We start from the raw sequence: 14,805 nt of genomic DNA, 5'->3' as shown, positions 1-14,805 counted from the left end.
TTTCACACTTAATCAGACAATGAGCTGGACATGAGAAGATAAAGACAGCGACGTCACCCCTGCATTCCCGCGGACAACTTGCAGCAAAAAGTCCCTTGCTGAATGGATGACGATATGGGCTGTTGGTGTGAGCTTGAGCTCGGTTTTGTTATCAGCAGAGGTATCTGTATTCACAGATGAAGGGTTAACCTGCTTAAGAATGTCCTGATAGTTCCTCTTGTTGATTTCTTTCGTCTGAAAAATATAAAAGAGCCAATTTAGTAAAGGGGACACGATGAAACCGAGCAGAAGAGCAACCCTGAGTCATCTGACGTTAAGCTCAGAATTGCATTAACGATTAATGAATGGAGAAGTATTTCTTTCATCTTTTGCAGAAATGTTATCGGGTCCGACTTGACCCAGAAATATGTGATTATTCCAGTCAAAGTCAGGTCTGAGGATCTCTCTCTCTCTCTCTCTCTTTTTTTTTCTTTCTTTCTTTTTCTTTTTGAGTTTGACACTTTGGGAAAGTAATTCTCAGATCTAGTTGATCACACCTTAATTAGACCCTTAATTAGACCCTGTCATTTAACATTTGTAAAACACTTTATCTTGTAATGACTTAATAACAGATTTTTCTTCTTATAGCAGATTCCAGCAGACCACAGGTAAATCTGAAAGAAATCAGCCATATGTCAATCATTTAAACCCTACATTTAAAGAGGAAATATGAAGGCTCTAATAAATAATGTGTTGAACATTAATACAGCAGGTGATAGCTGAGTAATGGGGTTTTCTTGTGCATATTATGCCTGTGACTCGCCGTCAGCTCCTGAGAAGCATCTGAAGCTCCACAAATTCCCTCTGGTCTTGTTTTCCTGAGATCAGCTGCTTGAAGTAATAACCCAGTTTGGTTTCGGTTTCAGTTTTTCACACCGTGCTTCTCTGGTCATTTTCTTTCCTGAAGGTAGACATTTGACTTTTTATTGAAAAGTGGCACGAAGACAACACATGAATATTCCGACCGAGGAATTTTGTGTTATTCATTTGTTGATTTTAGTTCAAATATTGATTGGACATTTGGGGTTCCAGAAGAACAGTTGCTTTAGTTTAAGAAGGAACATGTTTTTCTTTCCCCCTTCCAGCTCGATATCAAACTTAAGCCACTCAACAGTTGTTGGCTCCGTCTTTATGCGTTTTTTCCTTTGATGGCCGAAATTTCGACATCTTTTGATTACGTTATCTACCGTAGATGATTGAATCATCGAAATTCTTTGCTGTTTTACATCGGAACCGCTGTTAGATTGTTCAAACTATTTGGACTCCATGTTCCCGATACGGTTTCGCTTGGACGACCACCTTCCTGCTCGATCTGCGTCTGCTCAAAAGACGAACGCCGGGCACATGCACAACAAAGTCAGACGGAAAGTCCCAGTCATGCTCTATTTATACCCACTCATGTTGATCTGCTGCCAGCGAACAGTATTAATCGTCAGGTGTTCCATTAGTTGTGTTTTTTCCAGCCTTTTCTCTCTGCTCTCCCGTGACCTGTTCATAACACACAGTTCTAACATCTCTCAATTTTAGTGTTCGTGTCTGTTATCATTTATGTCAGTTGTAGGGTTTTAATGATCATCAAAATAATGCAGCAGTTAAGTCATTTACATGTAACACACCTCTCACTTCTTTTGATCTGATATAGTGGGTTCAACAGGGTTGCCATACCATTGCTGTCTAATCCTGTCTCTTGTTTTTCTCAAGTTTAGTTTGAGATTAAAGCAGCGATTAGAATGAAGCTGAAGGCTCCTCCAACACTGCATTTCAGTTTGCGTTTGTGATGCCAGAGAAGAGAACCTCTATCCTCTGCTTTGTGTCACTGTTAAAGTGAGAAAAACAATATTTTAACTGTGATTTTACCTTTTTTTTTTCTTTTCTTTTCTATCCAGAGCCCAGAAGAAAAAGGGGAGACTGAGGAAGGAAGTGATGCAAGCAAGTCAGAGATCAGCTTGGTCTATGAAATCGCCCTGAAGAGGAACTTGTCTGTCAATTTTGAGGTGAGAAGAATACGGCCGCATTGTTAGGCAATTCCTGCCGTTCGTGCCGTTGTTTCTGGTAATACGGGGGAATTTACACCACAATGTTTCTTGATATAAACACAGAATTTATGTGGAATGGAGATAAGATAAAGTAGTCATAACTTCCAGGCTGTGTGATACGTCATAATGTGAGAAGTATTTCCAAAACCAGACACCTCATTAGCTGCAGGAAAAGATTAAACCGAGGAAACTGAAGGAGTCATGCTGATTATTTTCGTGTGTTTCTCCCATTTTTCATTCATTTGTACGTCTCTGAGGTCAGTTGTTTTTAAAGGGAGTCATGCCTTGTGGGAAGCCATATGGTTGTATATTTGAGCATGTTTATGGACATGACGAACATCAGAATGAGTTTGGTTAATCCAGATCCATGATTAACACATGGTACAGTAGGGTACTAACCACTGAACATTATTACCGGCTCAAGTGTGTCCGATGGGGCCGATAAGGACACGGGGGACATGTACAAGTAAAGTTGATAAGCTTCATACACACTTGAGTCTGTTACGAGGCGAACAGAGCCTGTGCCTGCGCCTCTTAAACACTCTCTGATGAAAAGCTCTGACGTAACCAGTTCGCTGGTCTTTAATTCTTCAGAACCTGCTGACTATCGAGCGTGAGACTACCTTCGTTTTAACACTTTACCTCAGAAGTGGTACCAGCTGCCCGAAGCACCCCTTGAGTTGTACTCATCCATCATTATGGAGTTTGATAGAGGCGTTTTCTGTTTATTCAAGCTTTGATTAAAAGTGGATTTTGTAACTCTGGTCTCCAAAAGATCCTCACCACATAATGTAGTGTAATACTGGGGAAGAATGCCTGGTCTGGATTTACAAGCCGCTGTGGTAGCACATAATGGTGTGTGCAGCACAAAAGGTCATAGCACAATTCGAATGAGTGAGTCGGGACGTAATAAAGAATTATCTGATCCCGACCAGGTGTTAGAATAAGGTAAAGACGACCTCTGTCAGACAACAACACATGACGACAACACCTGTGATGATTTATTACACAAAGACTAAGCCAAAATGAAGAAGAAAGTAAAGCCGAGCCTTACCTGTCAGGCAGGTGGCCTCACATTTGACTCTACAATACTTTAATATGAAGAGCAGTTCACGACTGACACAATGTCCGCACGCTGTCCAAGCCCTGTGGCTGCAAAACCAGCCCATATCATCACCCCCCACCGCCGTGGTTGACAGTTGGTGTGAGGTTTTTGCACTGAAATGCTGTGTTTGGTTTTTACCAGCTGTGGTGCTGTGCATTCTGACCTGACATCTCCACTTTCTTGTCTTTCTAATGTGGTATTTCCTAATGTGGTTTGTTCAGCTGCGAGTTCTGCCAACCTAAGCTGCATTTGCGTTTAGTTGTTCTTCAATAAATAATGATAGGGTTTAACACGTGGTGCTTTTGTCCAGTGGAGGTTTCGCCTATCCACTTACAAGACTCGGTAAGAGCAGGTGATTTACTTTCTTAATCGTGTCTTAATAGGTTCAACCTTAGAATTGAGCGGAATTGTTCTTTGTTTTCTTTGTTCTTTGACTTTATCTAAAAGTTAATTAGCAGAAACTCAGTAATCCGGTTTTATTTGTGCTGTACAGTTGGCTTTCTATGAATGCATAATTCATAATTCAGTTGCTCATTTTCAGCCAGTTGATTGTCCCTGAAGGTAGACTGAATGAATCCTCTCTACCTCTGTTTTCGGCCTGCTTGTTTGGATACGGTGGTCTGTGTTTGCTACAAACAAAATCTCATTCGCAGCTGTTTCTGGGAAAGATGTTTTTACATCAGAGGGTTGGTGACATTACTTTACAAGGCAGCTGGATTCTTGCATGAACACAATCACAAGGGAATCCACCTTGCCAGGCTGCAATCTGCGTTTCTGAGGCTTGTGGACCTAAGCGCAGACCACTCGGCGCTCTTCTGAAGTGTATGCTGCTATAGCATCGGTTGCACAAAACTGAAGAGGATTTCCTCATTTAATTAAGATTGAAAAAAAGATTTTTGTCAGTTGAAATGAGGCTTTGCTCTTTTTCTTCTGACTTTGGCAAAAGTTTGACTGGCACTGCTGCACATTTCTTATGTTGCACAGATGGTTCATCCAGTAACCTGCCAAGTATTTTTGTTGAACCAGCCTCCTCTTTGCAAACAGTTTCCATGGTGAATTTCCTAGATGGTTGTGTGTGGTAGATATTTAGCCTTGTCTAGTACGATTCCGCCAGACATCAAATGGGATCCAACTTCCTCTTTTCCAGCGGTTTTCTGAGTCCATGTAGTCCTCTGTGTCCTCACATGACCTGCTCGTTCAGTTCTTCTTGGCTTTTACTATATCTCAGCTGACTCATCCAGTATTCTCTCCCTTACCCACCACCCCCTCTTCTTCTTCTGTACTCAGCAAGGTGCCAAAAGACAGGGAAGCTCAGTTTACATTGTGTACCCCCTCCCTTCCTCCTTCCAATTCCCTCCCTTCCACCTCCACCACTCCCAAAAAAATCCCATTCGGGTCAGTTGTGTGGGGAGGTGAGTTATTCGCACACTGCTGTTGACATTGCTTGTTAACAAGAGTTTACACAACTTTGGAAACAATATCCTGAAACCCCTCGTTCTCGTCATTTCCCCTTTTCCCTCTCCTTGTCCATAAATGACACATCCTTCCTGCAACTTCTATTTATAGTTTCAGCTAAATCTGGGTTGACCATATTCATTATCGTGCCATGTCTTTGTCACTGTCAGCAATTAAACCGCTTTCATTTTCAGACCCAAATTGGAAGCTGAGAGCAGCGTTTTTAGCTCCATTCCTCCGAGCAGCCTCTCTCCTCCTCGCTGTCAGTCTGGAGACGGGCCGCTCATTGCTGCTGTCTGATGAGCAGTAAATCAGTAACTGTTCCCCATGTGTTTTCTCTCACACTTTGACTTTCACGATCCATCTACATCTCCATCAACAGCTAGTATTCTTAGTCTATTTCCCAAGTTGTGATTTGTGTGCACTCTGTGACCGCAGTGCTCAGCCCGGTTAGTTTAGCAAGGGATTTACATTGTCTTTGTGCTAAAATCGCTCACATCGCGCTTGTTTTCCTTCGCCGTGTCGAGCTAAATTGTCCGAGGGCCAGGGTTCGGTTGAGCAACATTTAATCAGGTCAGATGTTGCACATGATAGCGAACAATGAGACGTGTGGACACAAAAGCTGCTGCTGTTCAGGAAAAGCAAGAAAAGGCTACGGCCCATGTGGGCTGTGGAAAGTAATCCAATTTTATTTTCACGAAAGTGGAGAGAAAACAGTTGTTTTTGCCTCATTACCAGTTGCAGTGATTTAGTTGGTTTTGCCTTTTGTTTTACACCCGGTCCAACAGTCCTTTGCAGCTTGGTGCCATGAGCCTTTCCTAAAAGCTCCAACTCACTTTTGCATGTTAATGTTAAAGCTATAGGCCAGTCCCTTGATTTCAGGGAGTAAAAAAACAAAAAAGGACAGTTTTAATAAGGGTCATTGAATGCCTGTTTTCTTAAATCAATAAGCGATTGTATTGAATAATCATCAGCGTAGCCTGCAGATGTGTCTTTAAGTTCCAGAGAATAAAAAGGGAAGCTGAGCCTTCGCATAATATCGCCCACCTGAAAGAGGAAATAACCGGGAATGAAAAGGAGGGAATAAAATGACTAAAGGAAAAGTAGTAAACGAAACAAGCAATTCATTCAGTTTGATTTCAGTTTCATTCTCATACCAGCTTGAAAGGAAACCAACGTACGGTTTAAACAATTTGCCTCCCAACCAACCCTGAGGAAAGATGCTAAGATATAGACTTACGGTACTCAGAAGTGAAAAGCTCCTGGTCACAAGGCCTTTTGTATGTTCGACATGTGATTGTGAAAATGTAAGGGATTTTAGGGCAGTCTGACTGTATGTGGAACTTGATAGACTGTTGCCGCTGAGAGTAACTGAAGATGAAAGAGCCGGGAAGATGAAAATCAATCCCTATCGAGGGATAACGTAGCTCTCTGTCCCCCTCCTACTCCTCATATCACCGCAGCAGAGTCACTTTCATCCTCGGTCAGTGCGTTCCATGCAATGCGCTCACATGCTGCCGCGGTGCTGTGTCTGGACCAAATGCAAATTACACGTCTCTTTAGGTTTCTTTTTGCCCCGCAGGTTCATTACGTTCAAACTCATTAGACGCAGTTTGGCTGAACTTCATTTCCTGTAATGTCACATCCTTTTCATTGCGTCTTCTTTGAAGCGCTGAGAAGAAACGGTACACTCTGAAGCAGTCAAACTGCTATACATCCTACACAAACCCATAACGGTTACTTCTCATGTGAATGCAGGCATGTTTCTACATAATTTCATCCCCTACTCTCACTGGGGCATGAAATTACCCATGAGTCACTGTTTGAGTGTCTGTTTTCCCATCCCTCTGCTACGATGAGGGTCGCAGCCACCCTGAGAGCCAGTTGGCTCATTTAATCCCCCCGTCAGGCAATATCAAACAGATGTCAGCATCAAAGAGGAACCAATCTATAAATCACAGCTTGTGTGTTGGATCGGGGGTTCCCTTTCCAAGGAGGACATAAGAGAAGAGGGTCCGGGCCAAGAACCACCCATCTTACAAGAAGCAGTCTCCCTCAGGGCTTGTCCATCCACCGCTCGTCACAAAAGAGCCTTTCTTTCCTCTACCAGTCTCCACCATTGTCCTGCCCTACTCCCATTGCCTCCTCTTGTAGAGTACCTGAGTTCTCGCATGCACAGATCCTCAGACTGCTCAGGGTATTAATGTCTCTATGAGAAGCTGAAGAAAAGGCCTCCCATGTTTGAATAAGAAGAGATGAAGAGAAGGAGATTGAAAAAAGAAAAAAAAATCAACATTGAATTACAGAAGGTTTCCTGTGTACAACCAGATCTCCCTATCAGTAGGTGGTAGACTGTTTGTTTGCACGTATGTGTGTGTAGCTGTGCGTGTAAGTGAATGGGAGCGCTGAAATCCCATCGGTGTGGTGCAGATCTCATGTCGTCTGCCAGGACACTGACTGCAGCTTGTCTGCCGCCTTCCTGGGCCAAGAATATGTGGTATATTGTTCACAGTTGTACACTTTGTGTCACCCTCTTTGTTGACTGTAACATCAACCCGAACAGGCCACGTTTGATTACTTCTTAAGTGGATAACAAAAACGGCACCATAATGAACAAAGAGCATAGATGTACTCTCAGCACTCTCCTCGCATTTGTCAAATAATGTAAACCAAACTTGATCCCATTATGACTTGAGATGGGGTCCACACAACAAAGCTCAAGAGTTTGACAGTCTGAGGTATACAGATTCCTTTTTGTTTTTGGCAAGAGTTCTTGTAGACCAAAAGACGGATTACTCTCACATCGGTATGGTGTAATATGTCACTAATTAGCAGAATACAGGGTGAAATAGCTTGACATCGACCAAAGTAACAAAGTTTGAACAGCAGCACCGTCAATGTACAAACCTCGCTGATTAATTAACGTTCAACTTCATTTGTTCTCGCCAATTTGCTGTTTTAGCGGGTTTGTGTGCCAAAGTATGTCTTGGCTGGGACCAGTAACTTCCTGGAGTCTCTGCTGGTTGCTTGACAACCAAACAATGACATGCAACAAAGTCAAACCGGGAATAGCACGATCACATGGTGCGTGTCTCAGCCACTCACCCGAAAGGACGCCCAATTTTCTCTAAAACTTGAGGAAAATCTTTGTGTGTGTGTGTGTGTGTGTAAAATGTGCTTTTTATGCACATCCATTCGCTGTGATGCAACAGCATTTACGTCTCGGTTTCCATCTCGCTCAGCCTCACGCTGAGCACTTACACATGTTCTCTGTGATGGATAATGAGGGATGGATGGGGCTTTTAGGGAGCTACAGAGCTGGGAACAGCTAAAGAACTTTTTTAAACCTGCGATTTTAGCTCTGCTTGTGTGAAACCAGAAGCTATCTCCACGTTGTCAGTCGCTCATACCTATTCATTCCAAGCGACATAATCTCAGCCGAGCAGAGGCCACTGATGTGCAGTGCCATCATTGGACACTGTTTGAGAAGCTAGGAAGTTCCGAAATGTCATGTACAAGAAGCTGCCTTGTTGCATTTCCTTTTTCTGGTGATGAGCAAAACCAGAGTGGATCCCCAGGGGCTGGAGTGAGTTTGGCTGTTAGCTCCCTGCAACACACATCTTTTAGACTGTAAGCGCTTGAACTCACTGTGCAGGAATGCTGACAGGTTAACAGGTTAACTTTGACAGCAAACATGAGGCCACTGTCAGCCGCGTTAGGGATATCTTCTACTCACTTGAGTAAGTAAGCCTGAATGTGATATATCTCATCATGTTTACCATGCATTTGATCCAGCTGAATGGAGGTTGACAGCTTATTATTATAAGCATATTTCAACTGCTATATCATCTATTTAGGTTTTTGTATGTAAATGTCTCTTCTATCAGTCTTTAAACGTTAAATAGATAGTGGTTTCATAATAAAATAACCAGACATGCTATGTCATTTTTAGCTTCTTAATTGAACGCATTGAAAGCATTTTTCACGTGGGTGTGGATACGTAGCGCACACATTATCCTCTGTTTTCCTCAAGCTCTGGTATTAGTCTGTGTTGATGTGTGAAGTATCTCAGGAATGCTCGAGCTTCCGCTTATCAGTTTAATCTCTTTTATCGGTCACTGGGTTCAAATTAACTGGTTCTAGATTGCAACTGATTGCTACAATTTGTGCTGTCTGCACAACAAATTAGGCTCTAAAAAAGAGAGGGGGTGGGGGTGGCTGGTGAGGGGGGGATGAGAGAAAAAGAAATGTGGTCAGCGGCTACGACGACGGGGAGAGGGAGGGAATCTGCATCCACGGTAACTCATTAAGACCTCAGGCTCCCTCTCATAATGGGCACGGTTGTATTCACATGACAGTTTAACTTGAACACGTACCGCTGGAATCACGTGTGTGAAACCTTAGTCTTTCTCCAGCATGTTTTCTGTGTAAGGACAGGGAGAACCCCACCTGCTTACGCACACACATCCACACACACACACACTTCACAGGAAGTGGACGTGATTGCAGAAGCATGACCTAACGCCAGCCGGTGTTTGTTTTAGGTCTCCCAGGTGACCAGAGGCTGGAGGAAGGAAACTGAGCCTCCATCACCAGAGACTGTCATCTAGGAACATGTTACTCGTCATGTGTGTGTTTGTGCGGTGTGTTTTATATATGAATAACACGCGCATATGGGTGGGTAGTTGTGTGAGCACAGAGAGCAGATGTCTCAGACCACCTTGTGTAGCTGCTCACAGAACTCGCCGCACACACTCACTCCGTCACACGAGTAAAACACTGACTCACATTCACACGTGTTCATGTCCGTTGCCATTTTATCTAACATCTTTTTTTTTTCTCTTTTTCTTTTTGCCTTCGTGCACTTTCTGATAAACTTACCAGGTGTTGAAGGAGAGCGGCCCCCCGCACATGAAAAGCTTCCTGACTCGCGTCACGGTTGGGGAGTTCTCTGCCGAGGGCGAGGGCAACAGCAAGAAGTTGTCCAAGAAGCGCGCCGCTCTGTCCATCCTGCAGGACCTCAAGAAGCTGCCGTTCATACCAACAGTGGAGAAACCCAAGACACACTACAAGAAACGCACCAAGACTATCCTCAAGGTGCTGCAGCCGGACATTCGTTGAGAATAACACATGCTGGCATCATTTCGATGCTGGGTTTACGCTGCCTTCTTGTATGTTTTTAGATTCTAGGCTCAATGAACTGAGATTTGTTTCCCCACTAGTTTCCCGTCTTCTCTCACTTGCCTTTTTATCTCTTTCATCTGTCAATCCCAGATGAGTGTGACTTCTTTCCATTTATCCAAATCCAATATGTTATGATCAGTCAGGCTGAGCATGTCTCTCCAAGTAGATGAGAGAAGAGAAGGAAGAAAGAAGTGAACTGATCTTGCTTATCGGCTCTTTTTTTTTTTTCTGTTTCAGACGGGACCAGACTACGGTCAGGGCATGAACCCGATCAGCCGTCTAGCTCAGATCCAGCAGGCCAAGAAAGAAAAGGAGCCCGAGTACCAGCTGCTCTCTGAGAGAGGGATGCCCCGACGCCGGGAGTTCATCATGCAGGTAAACGGTTTTGTCTCATGATTTCCTTATTTCCCTAATCATCTTTGAGCGGACTCGCCCAATGATCTAGCCATTTGGGAGCAATATGAGGGTTTTTTTCCCAATCCTATGCCCGTGGGATGTGTAGAGATCCACTTCTTAGCTTTCTGGGTGCTTTGCTGAATACAGCCGATAGCAACCAGTGGCAGAAAGTTCCATTATGTTGAGTTTAAATGGCTTCTCTTTGTGTCATGAAAGGATGATGAAACTGACTTGTGCAAAGTTCAGGAGAGTGGAAGTATTTAGTTAAGTTAGAAATATTTCCTCCCAAAAGCAAGGTCAAGGACAACTAAAGAGCGCATTTGACACAGTGTGAAAGCCTGAAAGCTTTTCCTACCTTCTGATGCTTTTATAAATGGACGCTTCCCTGAATCTCAGGGTCTCTTTGTCTAGACAAGCTTCAGTGTTTGCACTCAAGGTTGGCACATCTTATCCAGAGGGCCCTGGCTGTACAGGCCCAATGATAATGGATTGGGTCAGCTTGACTTTTTCACAGACTGAACTTGTGCCTACTTTTCATTCCTAACTCCCTGAATCTTAAGATAATGGAAAGATGAGCGTGTGCCTTGGTTTGAAATGCAGCGAAGGGAACAATGTGTATTACATGAAAGTGTTGAGATATTATCTTAATAATTGAACGCTGAGATAAAGTAACATTTGTTTTAGCAGCACTGACCAGTGAGCTCATTATTTATAAAGCACCCACAGAATTAATCAACTTATTCTTTGTTGTTTTTTTTAATTAGTCTCTGTAACTTAATGATTAACTCTTCATGCAATATGTTAATTATCATGTACTATCCAACATGATGCAGTGTCTGACATCCTGTCAAGTTTAAATCATTTTCTTATAATTGGTCTTCGTGGAATAAGTGTTAAAGCAGATAGTTTTATTCATCTATATGACCCATGGCTTCTTTTTCGTACTATTTAAAGCAATTGACTGACAAATTATTCAAATGTGTTTTGACAATACCATCACAAAAGCAGTCATTCTTAGTCTTCTTGATGCTTGATTTCTTATGACAGCCTCGTGGAAGCAGCGCTTTGGATTCACAAACTTGACAAGGTTATTGAAAGAATAACCCTGTTATGAAATCTGAATTCAGGACTTGTTTGTCATCTTACTTGCCGCTTCAATAAAGAAGTTACTAAACAAAAGTTTTAGCTAGCGTAGGTTAAATTAGATGGGATCGAGGAGGGTGAAGGGATGAGGAGATGCATGAACAAGAAAAAAGAGAGATTAACTTAATCTGCAGAGTCTCCGATGCATTAATCAAAGGATGGCTGTATGAGCTGGTGGTGATAGAGCTTGATTGTGAATGTGCCTCACAACCTTGTTAAGACTAAAGTTATTAGGGACAGCATGCACATGGCCAAGCTGCATAAATCACTATCTCTGAGTTACAATAAGCTATAACAGAGTTATAGGCTTTTTCCTATGAAATACATATACATAGTTCCCCAATCTGGGAATATCTGGATCTGAGACTGTGATCTATAACAGTATAAGCATATGCCCTCCACTTTGTTTTAAGGGACTTGCACGTGTAGTCAGTTCAACAGTTTTCTATCGTCTTTAAACAAAATCATACCCTCACTGGACCTGCCACAAGCGTGGCTCTTTAAAGAATGGAACAAAAAACAGCCCTCATTTCCCATTTGCTACATCTACAGCCTCATTTCATCGGAATTATTTCACCACTGACCTTTTATCAGCTGCACGGTGGAGACTGACTAGAGCGAACATGTGAGATGTGGCAAAAGCCCGTCCGCAGCATTCATTCTTAGGTATATTAAAGAATAAATTTAAAAAAAATTCCAGATGTTGTGCAGACTGATTGCTTAATGTCTGCCTAGTATAGAACATTTAGAGGTTTTATGACTTTGTTGCAACATTTTTTGTCCTGGGAATAAAGCAGCAGAAGCGCCCTGTCTTACAAAAGCTTGTTCGGTGAGCTCCGGTATTATTTGTTTGCTAAATATATTTGTAGTATTAAATCATCATTTCTCTGAACGATATTACTGCATTTCCTTTCACCCCAGCTACCCCCTTGTTTTTTTTTTTTTCTTTCCTCGCTTGTCTCTCATCCTCTCTGTCTGTCCGTCTTTCTCCCCAGACTCTCCCAAAATGTTCTGTTTATATGTATTTTTATTGGTGCAGTTAAATCTCAGAACAGATGAACATCCATCTTTACGGGCCTGTTTTTCCTTAGTGGAGCAGCCAACTGTTTTATACCGTTACATTTCAAGTTGTCTGTTGGAGCTAGTAAAGACGGCCCATAGTCTGGTTTCAGTACCACGGGAAGATGCAAGAATGTGCTTGTGTATTAAGGAGCTGTTATTCAGAACAAAATAAAATGTCATGCTCCTGCGGCAGTAGCAACCTTTACCCTTGAACAAAGTTATGCGTTTGCTGTTTATCATTAATCCAGTACACAAAGTGGAGTTCTTTGTATGAGAATGAATCTTGCCCAATCCCACAGTTGGCCTATTCAGAGTTGTTCAGCCTATTTCAGGTCATGTGTGAACACTATTTTGTGATTAGATAAAAGGGGGGGAAAAAAGCAGGCTGTGTCCTCGTGTAGCATTTCTGTTTGTCCATTTTTTTTTGTTTGTTTTGATTTGGCATTTACACATTACTCCCGGCCTTAAAGTAGAGTTCCCTGTCATTTAGACTGGGATTGGCATTGTGGCTGGCACGACTCGGCCATGAAAGATTTTGCAACACTCCAGCGAAGCTTGGCGAGAGTCAAAGAAAGATAGAAAAGTCAAAGAATGAACAAGTATTCTGCTCGTTAATTGATGACGGGTGAGGGTGCCAACATTGGGTATAAGAGGAGCATCCACCAAAAGCTTAGAGAATCGGAGAGTTGTTAACAAAATATTTGTGTCTAGCTTTGGTCCTCCCATATCAGCAATGGAGGATATAATGAAAAGATATGGAAACCACTGTTGGACGGTCGTGACCTTCGAGCATGTGGGCAGCTCTACATGAGAAACCGTCGTGCCACCATGATCAGTGCAGCCACATGGGTTCACTGTACAACTCGTCGAGGAGCCTTGCATAATAATGCAGAAACGTTGCAGAGCTCATCTCAGGTGGACAGAAAGAAAATGGACAGATTAGTCCACAACGAAAAGTGCGAAAGCCAACGTTTGTGATTGTGCGTGGATACGACAGTGTCCCTGGCACTAATTCATATGTAGGAATTTGGTGGTTAAAGTGGGTCGTCCAATAACCGGAAGGTTGGCGGTTCGATTCCCACTCTCACCATTCAAACCTGTGGTGAAACTGACAGCTGGAGGGGTGTCAGTCCACCTCCTTGTCACAGCCGAGGTGCCCTTGAGCAAGGCACCGCACCCCCATGGGTGCTGTGAATGGCTGCCCACTGCTCCAGTGTATGACATCTGTCTCTATGAGTGTGTGACCCTGTGCATGTGTGTGTCAACGGTTGCCAACCTGGATGGGTTAAAACCAGAGGACAAATTTTGTGTGTATGCATGACAATAAATCTGATCCTAATCTTAATGAAGGTACTTATTGATACTGATATTTCTATTGGAATTCCTGTAGCACCTTGTGTTTCTAATAAAGTAAAATGGGATGTAACACAATTGTATACATGCCTCTATCCCTAAACTCTAAACCTTTTTATTCAGTGAGTTGCTGGCATCAAATGTTACATCTGGTTATATTTTCATACAATACAATTTGTTCTGTGAAGACCCTAAAAATCAGGTATTTGTAGTTGTGTCTGTTAGATAAGGAAGTTTTAAAAAGGTTACAGATTAAAGTTCTTGTTGCATTTTTAAAAGTTTCCCTGATTTTCTGGAAGCGGGGGTTTGTAATTGAAACAGAAACAGTTCAGAGTGAGGCTGTAACTCTGTTGTAATCTTTTAATAAATGTCTCAACGTTGCGCTTGAAGTGAGTTTGAGTACTACTGGAGCAACCGGAGCTTATTACTTTGAAGTGGATAATGCATGCAGTTTTATGGGGGGTAAAAGTATGTCTGGCTGGTAAATCTGTTTACCTGCCTCTGGCACGAGCCAAAAAGCGAGTGTGCTTTTCCTGTGGTATGTGTTGTATCTACAACACTGCAGAAAAGTCTTCTGCCATTCCTTATTTCTTTATATTTTGCTTTCAAGGAGCCTGAGTTTTTTTTTTTTTTGTTTTCTTTCAAAGAGTCTTAAGTAATAGTGTCCAGACTTTCTGAAGTTCAGTTCAGTTCAGTTTTCAGAGGAGTGCTTACTGAAAACTGTACCAGTGTTTTAAATAGTCTTCAGGCACTTTGTTACTAGCGGTCTGTCACAAAGAGGCCAAATGTGTTCCCATCTGTAAAAAATCGCCAAAGATAACACAGTTTAACAGACATAAAATAGTATTTTTGCACCAAGAAGCCATTCTTAAAGAAGAAAAAACGGGGAGAAAAAGGTGAAATATGCCAAGCAGCAGATTTTACTGGGGGGGTGGGCAGCCAACATCCAAGATCCAAGAGAAGAGCTTTGTAATGTCTTTCAAGAAGCCTAGAGAACTAATTAGTCAATAAAGACTAATGACAAGAAAGCCT

The 14,805-nt window shown here is 42.5% G+C and overlaps 1 protein-coding gene across 1 annotated transcript in view; it reads left to right on the top strand.

Annotated features, from left to right (window-relative positions):
* stau2 (staufen double-stranded RNA binding protein 2) overlaps positions 1-14,805 on the top strand; it is an 87,094-nt gene that overhangs the window by 26,226 nt on the left and 46,063 nt on the right. The window contains exons 7-9 of the mRNA XM_072378013.1: positions 1,926-2,033; positions 9,520-9,732; positions 10,057-10,194. Of these exons, the coding sequence (XP_072234114.1) occupies positions 1,926-2,033; positions 9,520-9,732; positions 10,057-10,194 (459 nt within the window). The remainder of the gene's footprint in view (positions 1-1,925; positions 2,034-9,519; positions 9,733-10,056; positions 10,195-14,805) is intronic.

Source organism: Leuresthes tenuis, unplaced genomic scaffold, assembly GCF_036924035.1.
Source record: "Leuresthes tenuis unplaced genomic scaffold, fLeuTen1.0.hap1 SCAF_24, whole genome shotgun sequence".
In the NCBI taxonomy this organism is placed as follows: Eukaryota; Metazoa; Chordata; class Actinopteri; order Atheriniformes; family Atherinopsidae; genus Leuresthes; species Leuresthes tenuis.
The sequence above is the reverse complement of the archived record's forward strand: the minus strand, read 5'-3'. Positions and strand labels throughout refer to the sequence as shown.